We start from the raw sequence: 16,857 nt of genomic DNA on the forward strand, positions 1-16,857 counted from the left end.
ACTAGCAAATAATTTTAACATTATCAAATTTAAAGGATTATATATCAGCTATGACTCGTGATGTGCACACTTATTGACGAGTTCCAATCTTCGAGGAAATAATTGCATATAGCATTGTTCAATAATAATTTATTAACGAGTAATAGAGTTAAACTTTTCTCGTTCTAAAAAAAATGGAAGTAAACTTTTCGAACTTTTGGAAACTTTTTTTTTGATCAGCAAAAGAAAAAATTTATTGATGAAAGAAGCAAATTACAAGCAAAGATACATCAATAAATCAGGGAAGTGCACAAGCATCATAGCTAACCTTCACAATCCCAACTAGGTTGGCACCATAAAGGAAGCACAATCATATGCAAGCACTTAACCCAAGATTGGCGAGAAGCCAATTGAAAACGAACATAAAAATAGGAGGTTGGAGACCAAAGTTTCTGCCGTAATCAACTCACATACCAACGCAGACCTTCAAGCAGCCTTTATATGTGAACAAAATAGTCTTACCTCTTTAGTTTTAATTATAATTTTGAACAAAAAAAAAAAGTTTATGTGACAATTTATTTAACTAAATAAGTTTAACTTTCTTCATGTATTATGAAAAGCTATACCAAATAGACTTACAACTTATTTTAATTCTTTTAAACTAATAATCTAAAAGGTCATAATCATTAAAAATAATTTATAAATGAAAAAATGATACCAAATAGCCAATAATTTTCATATTTGTTATTCCAATATACAAAAATGATGTACTTTCCTTGAAATTGAGAAGTCTAGATTGTTTGGAACTGCCTCTCTACTCTTTGGACAAATTACATTCCTATGTATTAATGTGGTTATTATAGTTCTAATTGCATCAATTTTATTCTTAAATTTTTTAAATTGTATCAATTCATTTTAAAAATTGAATTGAACTCAATAACCAAAATAATCAATTCACTCACTTAAAAATGATTTACGGTTTGATGTTTAATTTAAATGATTTCTTTTCTTTTGAATGGATCATTTTGCATTTTATTTATGTCTTATTTCTTAAGCAATATTATCAATTAGACTACATTGATACAACATGAAAAATTAAAGAGCAAAATTAATGCAATTGAAATTATAACAACCAAATTGACAAAAGAAATAAAATAAGATGACTTGTATAATTTGCCTTACTAAAGGGTAAATTAAATTTTTTACCCTTGCATTTTATATTGAATCTTACTCTACTCTCTCATTTTTAATTGTAACCCTTGCTTTTTTAATTAAGTTGCAATGTGATATTTTCATTAATTTACAATTGAATTGGCTAATAGAGTGGGTTTGCAGTGAAAGGGAGGTGGTAATGTTCGTGGCCCATAGCATTGTGGAGTAAATGGTTTTTATGCCGTGATGTTTTACCGAAACCAATTCTCCCTATTTTGGGTTTAAATATGGACATTGAACAAGTTGTATGGTCCAACCTCTTTATTTTGTTTTCTAATTTCCGTTAGTATAGTATATTTATAACTGTTTTGTTTTAGTTGGTTTTTTCTGTATAACTTTGGTAGGGCGTGGGGTATACCCCTCAGAATCTCATAAATTTTCTTATTTTATCTTATGACTTATTCATCCAAAAAAAAAAAAAAAAACCCAATTGAGGGGTGCGGTTGGCGATGGGTGGTGGAAAGGGTCAGGTTGTGAATGGTGGGAAGCGGTGTGGGTGGTGTTAAAATGTAAGGAGTTGGTGGGAAAAGGATAAAGTGGTGAGACATGGGTGAATAGTGGCCATGGATGGTGGGAAGGGGTAAGGGTAAAAAGAAAACGATGGGGTGGCTGGAAGAGGTGGGTAGTGATGGTGGGTATAGAAAATATATTAGAGAGAAAACAGAGAAAGAAAATAGGGTGAAGAAATAGAGAAGAAGAAAATTGTATTTTTGTCCAAAAAATATCTAGTTTGTGGTTAAATGGCAATTTTTGTTAATAAATTTAACACCAAACTAACAGAAGAACCACATTGTAATTTGATCCAAAAGTTAAGAAGTTGACTGTTATAATTGAGAAATGAGGGACTAAAATGAAATTTGGTATAAACTGTTAGAGTACAAAGTGTAATTTACCCTTAATAAAACCAATGAAGGTGTAAGAAATAAAGCTACTATTTTAGTCTAAATTTTATTTTGATGGGAAAATTTTTTTTTTTAAAAAAAAAAAAGGAGGGGGGGGGGGGTTGAACCTTATAACAAAATAAATAATGAATTTTTGATTTTGTAAATTTAAACTCTAATTTTTTTATTTATTTTCAATTTAAATCATTTGTCTATTTTCATAAATAAAACTAATGGAAAAAATGTTTCACCTTTATTTAACAAAATTATGTTGGATTAGATTAAAAATAAATTAAAAATTTAGAATTTAAATTCATAAAATTCAAAATTTATTTTGTTACGAAACTTTGAATTTATTTTTGTAATTTTTCCTAATCTTAGTGACTAAGTTTTGCTCATTAATTGGGTGAATGTTTAGTGTCGAAATATTAAACCTTCGTATCAAATAAAAGCTTTTAAGAGATGTCTTCAAATCTTGGTTTGTTTGACTGGTTTGCTTATTTGGAGAAGAAGCAACGCAGAGCCAACTCGATCTTCTAATCCAGTTTTAAATATAAAACAAAAACACATAAAGAAAGTGGCAAAAGTCTACATATATCCAAATCCCAGAGCGGTGGAAAACTAAATAAATAAATAAATAAGAAGGAAACTGCAGCAATGGAATCTGGTCCAACAAACAATGTGAAAATATGTATATATATATATAAAATAACACAAAATGACATGATTAGTTGATTTTATTATTTAAAGAAAACAAAAGGCCTTATATAACTTTGAAATTACCACATTATTCATATCCTATAAATAAATTCTCTAAAAAAAAGTTTGTAGGAATAGACTTTTCCTGCCAAGCATATTTAATAACTCAAAAAACAAACATTTAACTCTCTTAAACTTAGAAGTTCAATTGAAAGGCTTTGAAGAAGAAGGCAAACGAAGAATTCTACTACATGGCAGCAGCAGCAGCTGAAGACGGTCACAATTAGAGAGAGAGAGAGAGAGAGAGATGCATCCCTCAAGAAGAAGAGGTTTGGTCCCATTCATCATCTTCCTCAAGGTAGTTTCAGACCCAACCTGAGTATCAAGCAACGCAAGCAATCAAAGTTTCAATTTAATTAGCAGATGAGTTTTCCTGAGGAATATGTAACACTTTATCTGAGGTTGTTGAGGGCTGCTGAAAAAGATGACACCAGGGAACTATATATATTACATGAACAAAACTCACTCTTGTTGCACGGTCCGTCGTTATGGGGAGAGAATGAAAACCCTCTACACGTCTCCTGTAAGCATGGCAGCGTTCGATTTGTGATAGAGGTTCTGAATTTAAATCCAGGGTTAGCTAGAAGAAGAAGAAACAGTGATGGTTTTAGTCCTATGCATGTGGCTTCGGCTAATGGGCACGTTGAGATAGTTCAAGTGTTGGTGGATTTCGATTCTAAACTCTGCCTTGTGGAGGACATTGAAGATCGGGTTCCTCTCCATGTGGCAGCAATGAAGGGGAAAGGGGATGCTGTTAGGGCATTAGTCCATGCATGTCCGGAGTCTCTTCGAAAGCTGACCTGCCGCGGAGAGACTGCTCTTCACCTTGCCCTCAAGAATCACCAAACTGGTGCTTTCGTAGTCCTTTTGGAAGAGATTCAAAAATGGAAGCAAGAGGAGCTCCTTAACTGGAAGGACATTGAAGGCAACACTGTTCTGCACATTGTCACCTCCCGTAAACTGATCCAGGCATGCTCTCTTTTCCCTTCTCTCTCTCTCTCTCTCTTTCTCTCTCTCTCTCTGTGTTTGTGCATAGAGATGGACATGTCATGTGGGTAAGAGTTCAATATTATAAGATTGTGTGGCTTTATAGAACACCTTTGAGCATAGAGTTGAATTTCGCAGAGAAAGAGAGTCAATTAATCATGGGTTAAGATTCTTAATTACTCTAATTAAATTTTTTCCTTTTTGTTTTTGTTATGATGATCATGCTAAAATTCTTTACAATTAGAGAAATCATATACATAATTTTATTTCTTACCTTATTTTCTCATTTTTAAACACATCGCATCAATAAATACACAAAAGTTATATATAAAATTTAAAGTTATGGTTTTAACTCTTATGAATCTTTTATCAAAAGTTGTCAAATACAGCCAAGCTAATAAGGACACTGCCTTAAGCCTCATCATTGGCTTGTAAAAAAAATATATTAAAATTAGGCTACAAACGGGTTTGGAATCCATTTTCACATACAGGTCCAGCCCGGCCTAATAATGAGGCTTAGGCTGCCTCATCAAAAGGCAAAATTATGCAATAGGGTAATGACGAATATGCTGGTTATACATTGTAATGTTTATTATGAGTAATAAAATGTTACTATTACTTTGCTAATTTATAAAAATAATAATAATTTATAGTTTGAGATGCCAATCAATCCACATTCCTGGCTGAAAACTATTAAGCCAAGTTCATTACCCCCTCAGTTGATCAACACAATTGCAAAAGATGTTCCTGTGAAATATCTATATATGAGCAATTGATTTCATGTAAACAAATACATGACAAATTAGACCTTTGATTTTCGTAATTTGTTTATTGAATTAATTTGATTCTTATAGTTCTAGTTGTTTAATTTTATCATTTAATTGTTCAAATTTTGTTTAATTAACATCAATTAAGAAATTAGAGAAAAAATTCAATTGGAATAAAACATTTCAAATTAGGGGTTTACCCATTTCTTCTTAGTTCACATCATATAAAAATAAAAATCTAATTACAATTATGTTCATCAGGCAAATTCCTATTAAAAACAACAGGTATAAACCCTTTCTCCCAGCCGCACCACCCGTCAGTTATTGCCCCCATTGCTACAAAACCCTAGCCGCCGCCGCCGCCCCTCTAAAACCCTTCATATCGCAAATCCCCAGCTCTCCACCACCGCGACTTGCCTCCCTAACCCCCACTGAAGAGCAGGAAAGGAGGAGGTGGGGAAAAGAGCATGGAGAGGGACAAAAGAGGATAATGGAGCTACTGCTCATAACTCTTACAGCTAATTTCTTCTATCTTTCTCTATAATTATGCCTTCAAAATATTTTTTGACAGCAGTTATAAGTTCTCTGTGTCACAGATTCTGGAGCTACTGCTCTCACTCAACCTCAACTCTACAAATGGGACAGTAATGTTGGATGTAAACTCCATTAATGGCAGAGGACACACACCCTTAGATCTCCACTACGAAACCACCGCCAATGACATGCTGGCACGAGAGATCCGCATAGTCCTTCAGGATGCTGGTGCTGTCGAGGGACGTTACTTGACCCACCTCACAGCGGCAGCTCAACCACCACCTCCACAACCATCACCACCATCTACTGCTGAATCACAACCGCCCCAAAAACTATTGCCAGTTAAGATCAGAAACTCCTTATTAACTGTTCTCATCATGGCTGCCACTTTTGCCTTCACTTCTTCCAACCCACCCAATTGTTTCAATCTACAAGCTGTCACGGATGTCAAACATCCTCCTCCTCGCCTCACCTTATCCTCGTTGGTATTGGGTTCTAAATCTAACAACCAATACAGGGGCATATTCTGCTACATGATGTTCAACATTGCTGGGTTTCTTGCAAGCATGTGTGCTATTCTGGTTCTGGTAAGGCCACTTCCTCACAGCTCAGTTGTGAGCTTTGTCATGGTTACAATGTTCATTGCTTATCTTCTTGTGGTGGATAAGATCATGCCAAGTTTCTCAGTCATATTATTGGGTTCCTTGGAAATTTCAAGTACTCTTCTTGTTTGGTTATCAGCTCTGGCATTCATATTTTGTGGATTTATGATTTCGCTTCTTGTGAAACTATTTCATGGTGTCTACAACCGATGGAAATCGTCAAGAGGCCATGCATGATATGCTGTTTGGAGTGATCTTGTGGTTTGATGAAGGCATTTCTCTCTGATATATGGAGATTGTGTGTATAAATAAATAAACGCTAAGAAGAGAAGGACCATGGTGCATGGATGGCCTCTCTTTTTCTTATATGTTTATGAATAAGTAAGGGAATGCTAGGTAATGGATATGCTTGGCATGTGTGTAAAAATCTGTATTGAAATATGTAAATTATATATAAATATGTGTGAAATTTATATTAGAGTATTAATTTTATGTCGTTATTTAAATCTTACCCAGTATGTAGCGAGTCATAATAACTAATGATAATTTTGAATTAAATGCCCCACTTAATCTTAATGCATCAATCACTTATATTGTACTTAAAATCATGATTTTATGAGTGATTCGTGAAAAAAAAGAAGGGGGGGGAGGGAATACAATTTTTTTTTTTTTTTTATATCATACACATGCAATGGTTCAATTATAAATTTAAATTGCAAAATACTTATTGTTTAAATAATTCATAAAAATATTTTTGAGAAAATTATAAAAATAAAAATAAAAAAACAGGATTTTGACCGTTATATAAAAATAAATCCTAAATTTTTAATTTAACAGTAATAATAGAGACCCCTACAAAACACAACTCTCACAACCCCAAAAATGATCTGAACCATTCATGCCACTGTCAGACACAACTCACAAAAAAAAAAATTTAAACACATCAGGATTGTTAGATGCGAATCCAACCTGAATTATACTTTGCAGAGAAGTTTGTGATGTTAATACTTTTAAGATTGTCACTTCGCTCATTATGACGGGGATCGAGCTGCCCGGTCAGCTCGCGAGAGTCCAGGGGGCAACGCCCCTTGGCGGGTCCGAGGCAGCGCTCCCGAAGCAAAATGCAAAAATACATTCAAAGTTGCCTCCCCGCTCGAGTGTCCATGCCCCTGCTCGAGCGAAGAATGCTGAGTTCCAGAAGTTTATTCGCCTGCAAAAATATTGGATGTTGTTTTTTCCCGCTCGAGCGGAACTTTCCGCGCTCGAGCGTAGGTCCACTCGAGCAGCCAATCCGACACTCGAGCGGAGATCGCGGGACAGTTTTCTATAAATACGTGTTTCAGTCCAAATCTACGATTACTTTTCCAGATTTTCTTTTTAGGTTCTAAGGTTTATATCTGGGGATATTTTGTTAGTTTTCTTTGATATTTTGATTGAGTATTCAACTCATGATTTAAAGAGTATACATCAAAGGATTATTTGTTTGTTCTACACAAAAGAGAGAGTTGTTTTTCGGTAGATTCTGAAGAATTCGAGCATGAAGCTTTGGTGGATTCCGGAGTGGCTCATCGTCGAGACAATTCCGATGTGAAGACGGGGTTGGAAGAGGCACATAGAGGTTGGTTCAATTCGGGCATGGATTCGCTAGGTAATTTTGAGTATATCTGTGTAATTCCTTTATATCTTCTTAGTGGATTATTTTGTGGCTGTTGCCCGTGGTTTTTTATCACAATTGGAGGTGTTCAATTGTGATTTTTTCACGTAAAATCGTTATGTCGATTTGTCTTGATTATTTGATTGGGATTGTTATATACTGCTTAAAATTGATACATAATCACAAATCAACATCTAGGGAATTTCTAGATTTTTTTAAAAATCTTAAACTTTTTATTTATTTATTTTCAATCTAAATCATTTGCCTGTTTTTGTTAAGTAAAATCGACAGAAAAATTGATATTTTAGTTATTAAACTTAATGAAAATAGGAATTTTAGACATTTCGTTTAGTTTAATAGCTTTTTTTTTTTTTTTTGGTCAGGTTTAGTTAACAAAAATAGGTACATGGTATAAATTGAAAACAAATCAAAAGATTAGGGTTTAAATTAATAAAATTAAAAATTCAAGATTTATTTTGTTATAAGGTCAAACCATAAGTTTTTTTATTTTATTTTTTATAATTGTCCCAATAATTTTTTTGTTGTGTAATTATTCTTTTCTACCTTATCATCTTCGGGAGTGTAAATAAAATGAGGAGATGAACTGTTTATATAGAGATAGGATGTAATATTTAATGAACATTGGTAGTCCCTATATTTTACTTCTTGTATCATTTTAATTCCTATAATTTTTATTAGCTCAATTTTGACCTTTAATTTTATATTTTGTGTCAATTTAGTCAAATTGATAATCCAATCATCCTCCCCACAGAGTCAAAAAAGCATGGCCTGAACATGTTTATATTTGACCTTAGTTTTAATGATAAAAGCTAAAGTTGAAAAAAAAATTAGGCCTTGTCTATTTGGTAGGTTAGGTTGAATGGGATTATAAGTACAGTAGAATTAAGTAAAGAGATTATTAATGTGATAGTATTAATTTAAGGGTGTTTGTTTATGTAGTGGTGTGGTGATATTAATTTATTAGGATTAAATCTATAAAATTGCATAAACATGCTCCTTGTATAATTATTAGCTTTGTTGTTTTTGTAATATAAGGACAAAATTGTCTTTTCACAGCTAATCCCATGAGATTGGATTACCAATCTCACCCCTATTATGAGAATAATCCCACCATATGAGGGTATTCATAGTCCTATAGGGCTACTAATCTCCTTCTCTTCTTTTTTATCAACCATGAGTTATGTTGGGTGCACAAGATTGATAGTCCAATCTCATCTATGAAGGCAAATAAATATGACGAATTAGCAGTTTCCTAGCATTTCAATTGGGTTGATAGTCCAATCCCATCTATGAAGGCAAATAAATATGACGTTGATATTAGCAATTTCCTAGCATTTCAGTTGGATTGATAGTCCAATCCATCTATGAAGGCAAATAAATATGACGTTGATATTAGCAATTTCCTAGAATTTCAGTTCGATTGATAGTCCAATAATCCCATCTATGAAGGCAAATAAATATGACGTTGATATTAGCAGTTTCCTAGCATTTCAATTGAAAGAAATGTGTGTGTGTGTGTGTGAGAGAGAGAGAGAGAGAGAATGGGGGGAGAGAGAGTTGCAAATCATTGAAAAGTATCGACAAATTCATATTATGTGGATTGAAATTTTTCAGTCCACAGCAATTTGTCCGTCTTTGAATGCGGTAGGTGGGTTAGTCGAATATTTTGATAATTTCCAGCTAGCAAATTAGATAGGTTAGAAATAGGAAAAATTAGTGAAATATTTATCACTAAATTTTGGTAATAAAAGAGGTCTAATATATATATATTTTTATTAGTTAAGGTCTTTTAATAATATTATTAAAGAAATTTCAACTCATCATAAAGAAATTTTCCAAATTTTTCTGTAACAAATTTCTCTGTGAGAAGTTGAAATTTCTCTTTGAAATTTCTAAAATCCCTCTATGAAATTGAAATTTCTCTGTGAAATTTTCTTTGAAGCATTGAAATTTTTTTGTGAAAATATTGAGGAATCCCAATTACTATAAAAATGTTGCATATCTTTTATCTTATAAAGTCTTAATATCAGAGACCTTAAACTAAAATCTCCTTAAAAATATAAATTGGGAACTAACATGAATATAAGTTTAAGGGGGACTTACTTGTACATTCCAACAGGTAGATTTATTACCTAAATAAGACCTGTGATGAGAAATTACGTTTTTATGGGAAAAAAAAAAGTCATTAATTGTTAGTTTGTAGCAACAATTTGAAAGAATTATCACAAAAAAAAAAAAAAACTAATTGTTAGTTTTTAGCGACAGATTCAGGAAATCGTCACAAAAAAATGTCATTAATTGTCAGTTTTAACGATAGATTTGGAAAATTGTCACAAAAGTCTTGTTATCAACTATTCTCCAATTTCAAAGACGAATTAATAGAATTTAATGAGAATTAAGTCTAATTATTAAGATTTACTAATAATTTTATAATTTCAACCAAATAAATTATTATTTATTTTAAATCCCAACTCAAAACTCACAAATTAATCGAATACATGACATTATTCAAATTATTTTCACAAATCATTATACAAAATGATCAAATTTAAAAAAATGCAATAAAAACGAGTGAAAACGTCTCCTTTTAGAAGTCGGGTAAAAATGATCAAATTTAAAAAAATGCAATAAAAACGAGTGAAAACGTCTCCTTTTAGAAGTCGGGTAAAAATGAAGTGCCAATCGTATTAGAGTTAAGAAGAAATTGTATGTAAACAAGTGCAAGGTACATTTTATATACGTATTGGTTGAATCAATTTGTATAGGGAGAAATTTTTATTTGTATGTTTGATTTTAATTTTCTGAATTCAATTTTTTAAAAATTGAGTTTTTTATTTTTGTATTTTTTTTGTTTTTAGTGAATATTTTTTAAAATTTAAGCAATTTTTTTTTTTATTTTTTTAGATTCACCTTATTTAGATATACCTAAAAAGTAAAATATTTATAAAAATATATTTTAAAAAATTAATAAATACACAAGAATACGAAAAATATAACTCGTGGTGTATCTAAAAATTAATCCACATAATATATTTAAAAATAAATATATTGACATACACAAGAATATATAACTCATGGTGTATCTAAAAATATATTATGTGGATAATCAAATATATACAAAATATACAAAATATTTTATGGATTAACCAAATATATTATGTGGATTAACCAAAATATAAAAAATATATTTATGTTTAAATATAAAAAATATACAAAATATATTATCTAAAATATATTATGTGGATAAACATACTCCTTGTATAATTATTAGCTTTAAAATATATTTTTTCGTATTCTTGTGTAAAAAAATACCAAAAATATTTCACAAATATTATTCTTTTTAAGTGTATTTATGTTAGGTGTATCTAAAAATTTTAAAAAAAATACTTAAAATATTAAAAAATTCAGTAAAAATAAAAAATATATAAAAATAAAATTTTAATTTTTTAAAAAATATATCCTAAAAATAATAACCAAACAAGTTGTATGCTATTCCATCCAACCCAACGACTTTTATTAGGGCTGAGTGAGGAATCCGTGAAATCTGTAATCCGATCCAGTTCAGTCCAATCTGATAGGTTTGGATTGGTTTTTTGAATCCGCGGTTCGGTTCCGGATTGAAGATTTAAAAATCCGTAGTATACGGATTGGTTCCGGATTGAACCCCACGGTTCCGGATTGGAACCGATCCGGACCGTATACAAATAGTATATATTTTTATTATATATCTTCCCCCATAATATCTTCTCTTATTCTATATAAAATCTAAACTCAAACCTAAAACCGTATAACATCTTCTTTTATTACTTTTGTTTGTTAGTTTTTAATTTTAATTTGTAATAGTCTAAATATTTATGGTGAAATTAGTTTTCTTATGATTGTTTAAATTCTAGAACAATATGTCACTATTATAGAAATATATGTTGCTATTGTGGAACTAATATAGCGCTATGTTTATATTTTTATGAAATTAAAGTGTTATATATATTTTTTTGTTATTTACTTATGTGAATCCGTGGTCCTAATCCGATCCAATCCGTATTTAAATGGATTGGTTCGGATTGGTTCCATGATTTCAACGGATTGGATTGGTTCCAATTTTTCAAGAACCGTAGATAACGGATTGGTCCTGATTTTACCCCAATCCGATCCAATCCGGACCATGCTCACCCCTAACTTTTATCATCTAATAACTAGACAAACCCACTCATCTTCTTTTTCATTAAAGTTCCAACCCCTCGACTTTAATCAAATAAGATTAAGATATTATTTGTGATAAATTAAATAATTACAGTTATTTATATAAACATATTTATATAGGTTACATCATGTGCATACTGGATTCTGCACTAGATGAAAGTGGATCGGGACTCTGCATCTGTTGGACTATCCAGGGACTGAGGTTCCTGCCACAAGAAACACCGTAAGAGCTGCCCGGCCGGGGTTGACCGGATAACCCCTCCGGTGTGGGAATCAGTGATCGGAGAAGAGAGTTCAGTTTTTAAGTAAATGGGGTTTTACTTGGAATAGTTCAACCTTCAATGTGAAGTTCATGTAGTATATATATAGGGTTCCTTGCTTGCTTCTCAAGATGGTTTCCTGGAGCTTGGGTGCTGCCAAGTGTCCTTTTAGCATTGCTCAAGGTAGGGGACCACCTGGTAATTGTCATTGAATGCATATACTCATTGTAGTCATACTGATAACAAACCACATTCCTTCAGTTCAACAACTTCCGTGATTCTAGGTGTGGGGAACCAACTGAGGTGGCAACTTGCACATGCACAGGCTCACAACTTCCACGTTTCTCTGTGAGGTTCTCTCTGCTCGGTACCTCAGTACCTCAGTTTGGCCCTAGACCAGACTTCTGTTGAGATGAACCAGTCCATTTGGACATCTTTGTGTGGGCTCGGCCCACTTCTGTTCGGCCCATAGATTCAGTCTCGCAGCTCGGCCCAGCCCAGCATCACGGCTGGACTAGCCTTTCCACTACGGGTTGGGCCCAAGTGCTTGTGGACTTGGGTTGACTGTTGATCATGAAGTTGGGCTCAATTGGCTTGCCCATATACTTATCTAACCCACTTGAATTTGGGCTTCAGTGGATTGGGCCAGCCCAAGGCTTGGATCAGACCCATTTCACATTCAGCCCCTTCACATCTTTTTTATACGTTTTTATACATTTTTTTATAAAAAATTAAAAAATATACTTATTTAAATTATTCCAAAGGTAAATTATAAATACACTCCTTGAGGTTTGCTTACAATAGAAATTGCCCCCTGTAATTTAAAAAATTATAAATACCTTCCTGTCATAATTTTTTATTTAACAAAATTAATTGAAAAAGTGAAATTTCTAACTGTTCGCCTATACAATAATAAAATTATCTGAATTATTAATTGAAATAAAATTTTAACATTATTAAAAACTATTAATTAATTTGATGATTTATTAATAAAATGACCTATTTGTTATGAAATTAGAAACCTTAGGCACATAATGTAATTTCTAGAACTATAGAAGTAATTTGTAATTTAAGTAAAACTCAGATGGTGTGTTTGTAATTTACCCTTATTCCAAATGAGTCCGGATCCTCGGCCGCCCTCTCCTGCAGCGCCCCAAAACGACGTCGTTTTAGGGCAAATTTCAATTAAAAAAAAAAGACAGAGTAGGAGCAAACTAGAGAGGAAGAAAAAGAAAAGAAGAAGAGAAAAGATGGAAGGCAGCGGCAGATCCGGACTTCTTCTTTTTTGGGTCACCCCCGCAAATCACTAGCTTTTCGCCGCCTTCTACGACTGCCTAGATCTGCTTTCTCTCTCTCTCTCTCTCTCTCTCTCTCTCTCTCTCTCTCTCTCTCTCTGTATATTAAAGTTGGAGAACTTTTTAATTCTTTTTCTTCAAGCTCAAAGACAACTGGTTGGTGAAGATCATAGCTTTGATAAAGCTATGTAAATACATATCGATTAGCGTTATGTTGGTGGGTGTTACTGTCAGCTGATCTTGGGGGTTCTTAGGTTAGAGTTTTAGTTCAGTTTTGAAGAGGTGGTTTTTTTTTAATCAATTTCCTTTGAATTGGGATGATTGATAAGCTGACAAACAAAATAATTGATAAAAAAAATTAGGAGTTCTTCGAGATTATTGGTTGATTTAGGAATTTCTCCTGTAGGTTTAACTGAGAGGATGACGGGATTGGCCCCGCCGTTTCTTGGAGTGGGAAGAAGAGAAAGCAATGAAGAGAGATGGGTTTCAGAATTTGAGAGGTTTTGGAGAAGATGTGAGAGAGAGAGAGAGAGAGAGGAAAAAAACCGATGGTATGAGAGAAGAGAGATTGAAAGGAGTGGTGGGGTGATTGGGCGACAGTGGCGGCTTGGGAGTGGAAGCGGCCAAACCCTAGATCTAGATCGAGATAGTGGGAAGAGACCGAGGGTCTGCTACTGCCTTCCTTCTTCTCCCGTCTTCCTTCCTTCTTCTCCCTCTCTGGTTTGCTCATGTTCTGTCTTTTTTTTCAATTGAAATTTTGCCCCAAAACGACGTCTTTTTGGGGCGCCGCACGAGAGGGCAGCCGAGGATCCAGACTCATTCCAAATATCCCCTAAATGCAAGATCATATCCCTCATTCTCATCATGAGAGGTCAGGGTCACTACTGTGAATCCCTCACCTGTTATACCTAGTGTTCGGATGAAAGCGATACGATTTTGTATTTGTTTCATTTTTTTTTAGGGTTCAGATAAAGAAGCTCTTTTATTTTTTTTATTATTATTATTTTAGGATTTAAACAAAGCAACGTTCTTTTATTTTTTTATTTTTTTTTTCCCCCTTTTTATTGCCTTCTCTCCTAACAATTAAATTTTAAAAAAAAAATTATGTACAGTATCAATGTAAATTCATTGTGTCTAGTACAATTGTAATATTATATTAGAACTAGTATATTATATAAGGGCTAGGCTTGTCTCCAGTCTGAGATCGGACTGGAGCGTACTATTGAGCTTGTAGAGGCCAACCACAAATCCTATTTTGATGATTCGAACCATTTAATATATAAAACTCGTCGAATACTTTATCCCTATAAAAAAAATCACGTTGACCGAATATCGGTAACTACTTGATCAGATCATATTTCTGTCAATGATAAATATAATTTTCAAAATAAATTGCTGACAATAATCTGAATGCTAAAATTTTCAAAATAAATACTATTATGTGTATGTCATCAATGAAAAAAATTAGATCGATATAATAATTGTAATATTTTCATTTTATAGCATTTGTTTTTGAAAAAAATAAATGATAAGAGTGTTTTATAAAATAGACCATCCACTTTTTTAGAGACAAATGCTATAAAATGAAAAACTTATGATTATCGGATCAATCTAAATTTTTTTGTGGATGATATACACTAATGGTCCTACAAAATTAACAGTTTGGTGAAACGGGACGGTGGTGGGCTCCACAAGTCTGAACATGACAATCAAATTCAAATTTGAACTTAAGAAAAAATCAACCCTTTTCATTATACCAAAATCAAATTGTTAATGACGAATCATCTCTAAAAGTTTGATTAAACGTTGCAGAAGAGACGTTAGAGGGTAGTGAAGAGGTGCCGGGGAGTGGCAGCCAAAGGTGGGAAGGAACTGTAGATGACAGTTAGAGATGGTGATGATGGTTGGTGCCTGGGGTGAGAGGAGATTTGGATGGTAGAAAAGGGTAAAAATGAAATTTTATGGATAGATAAAATTATAATAAAAACGAGTGTTACTATTAGCACTTACCTAATTTCTTTGGATCCGTCAATTCTCACTATTTTTTTATTACAATTATACTCTGAAGTAAAATTACATTAAAAGACAACTTTTAATGGAACACTCACCCACTAAATGAAAACAATTAGAATAACACTCTACAATACTGTACACCCACCTCCATCCCCATCTATACGTATTCCTTACCAACCTAAATCCTAACCATATTCTTCTTCATCACCATCTTAAACCCACATATTCATCTTTAATGAAAAACATTTGAAACCACCTAATCAGTTAATGTTTTGTTTAGTGGGTTCAAATGTGTTTGGTATTCCAAATCAAACAATCCTATTACACTCTGAATTTCTATATTTATGGTTATTTTCACCATTCGTTGATACTTATAGAGTAATTGAGGACGATTACAATAACTCTGATGAGGTTGTTGTTGCATTGGTAAATTTATCTATCTTGCATTTACGATTATGGGTCATTTTCGATTCGGTACTGGTTTGTCGATTGTTAAGATTATGTTCAATAATACAGTGCTGAATAGAAATATTAAGTTTAGTAATACAGTGCTTAACATAAACATTTTATTCGGCATTGGAATGCCAAACGGTTCCAATTTGTAGGATTTTTCCTTTATTTCTATTTTTTCTAAGGATTTTTTCCTCTAAAACCCCCTGTATCGAGGGTTTTATCCCGTAAAAAACCCAAATATATATATATATATATATGTGATGGGGAGTTGGAGGTTATTTGAGAGAAAAAGAAAGAGACTGTCGAAGAGATTTCCAATGAGATTTCCAACTGAGATATTGTCATTCATGATGACAAGAGAAAGAGACCATCGTTTATGAGAGAATGAGATGAGAGAGACAGTCGATTCGTCTCTCAATCGTTCATTGTTTACTGAGAGAAAAAGAAGAAGAAAGGGTGTACAAAATTAGGTGGATGTGCACTTAAGTGTGATGATATTATGAATATGAGTAAAATTAGTATTAAGTGGAGTATTCAAAGAAATCTTATTAAAATTTAGGGTTTAGATTGGGGGTTTACAGAAATAGAGGGTCCAAAAAAATTAAGTAGGTGCTAATAGCAACTTGTGTAGGTATTATTTAGCAACACAATTTTAAATTAAATGCTAACTCTTGATCACTTTGTGAAGAGTGAATAAATAATTTTATCTTCTATTTTTTATTTAATTTCTAAATGATTATTACTAATTGAACTAAATTATTTAAAAATTCAACATTGTAGGCCAATGAAGTTTGAAGTGCAAAATCTTTATAATTGTATGCAAAAGTCGATGAAGTTTCCAAAACGTCCAAAAGTTAGACTTTCTATCACTCAGTAACCTTTTTTTCTTATTTTATTTATATAAGATATTATAATAAAATTTAATAAATTATAATTATAATAATGAAAATTAAATACAATTTTATAAAATAATTCTCAAAATGAGAGAGAAAACCCCGATTAATACACAAAGAATAAAACCTACAACACATGTAAGGAGATTCGAACCATTAACTTCTTAGTGAAATGTAAGAGTTCTGACCAATTGAAGTAAACTCGATTAGTTATCACTCAATAAACTTAAGCATGCGCTTCATGAATCATTCTGACATAACCCTTTACATTTTGAATAATATTACAATAAGATTATGATGTTGGTATTTTGATCATATTTAGATTGGGTAATTATAAATAGATTCTC

At 32.5% G+C, this 16,857-nt stretch overlaps 1 protein-coding gene across 1 annotated transcript; it reads left to right on the plus strand.

Annotated features, from left to right (window-relative positions):
• Positions 1 to 2,856: 2,856 nt before the first annotated feature.
• On the plus strand, positions 2,857 to 6,208 carry LOC114281180 (uncharacterized). The gene is made up of 2 exons (XM_028223630.2): positions 2,857 to 3,800; positions 5,182 to 6,208. The coding sequence occupies exons 1-2, from the start codon at positions 3,195 to 3,197 to the stop codon at positions 5,956 to 5,958; spliced, it is 1,383 nt and encodes a 460-aa protein (XP_028079431.2). The 5' UTR covers positions 2,857 to 3,194; the 3' UTR covers positions 5,959 to 6,208.
• The last annotated feature ends 10,649 nt before the right edge of the window (positions 6,209 to 16,857 follow it).

The sequence above is a fragment of the Camellia sinensis genome, chromosome 1 (assembly GCF_055761805.1).
Source record: "Camellia sinensis isolate YWXY chromosome 1, ASM5576180v1, whole genome shotgun sequence".
Lineage (NCBI taxonomy): Eukaryota > Viridiplantae > Streptophyta > Magnoliopsida > Ericales > Theaceae > Camellia > Camellia sinensis.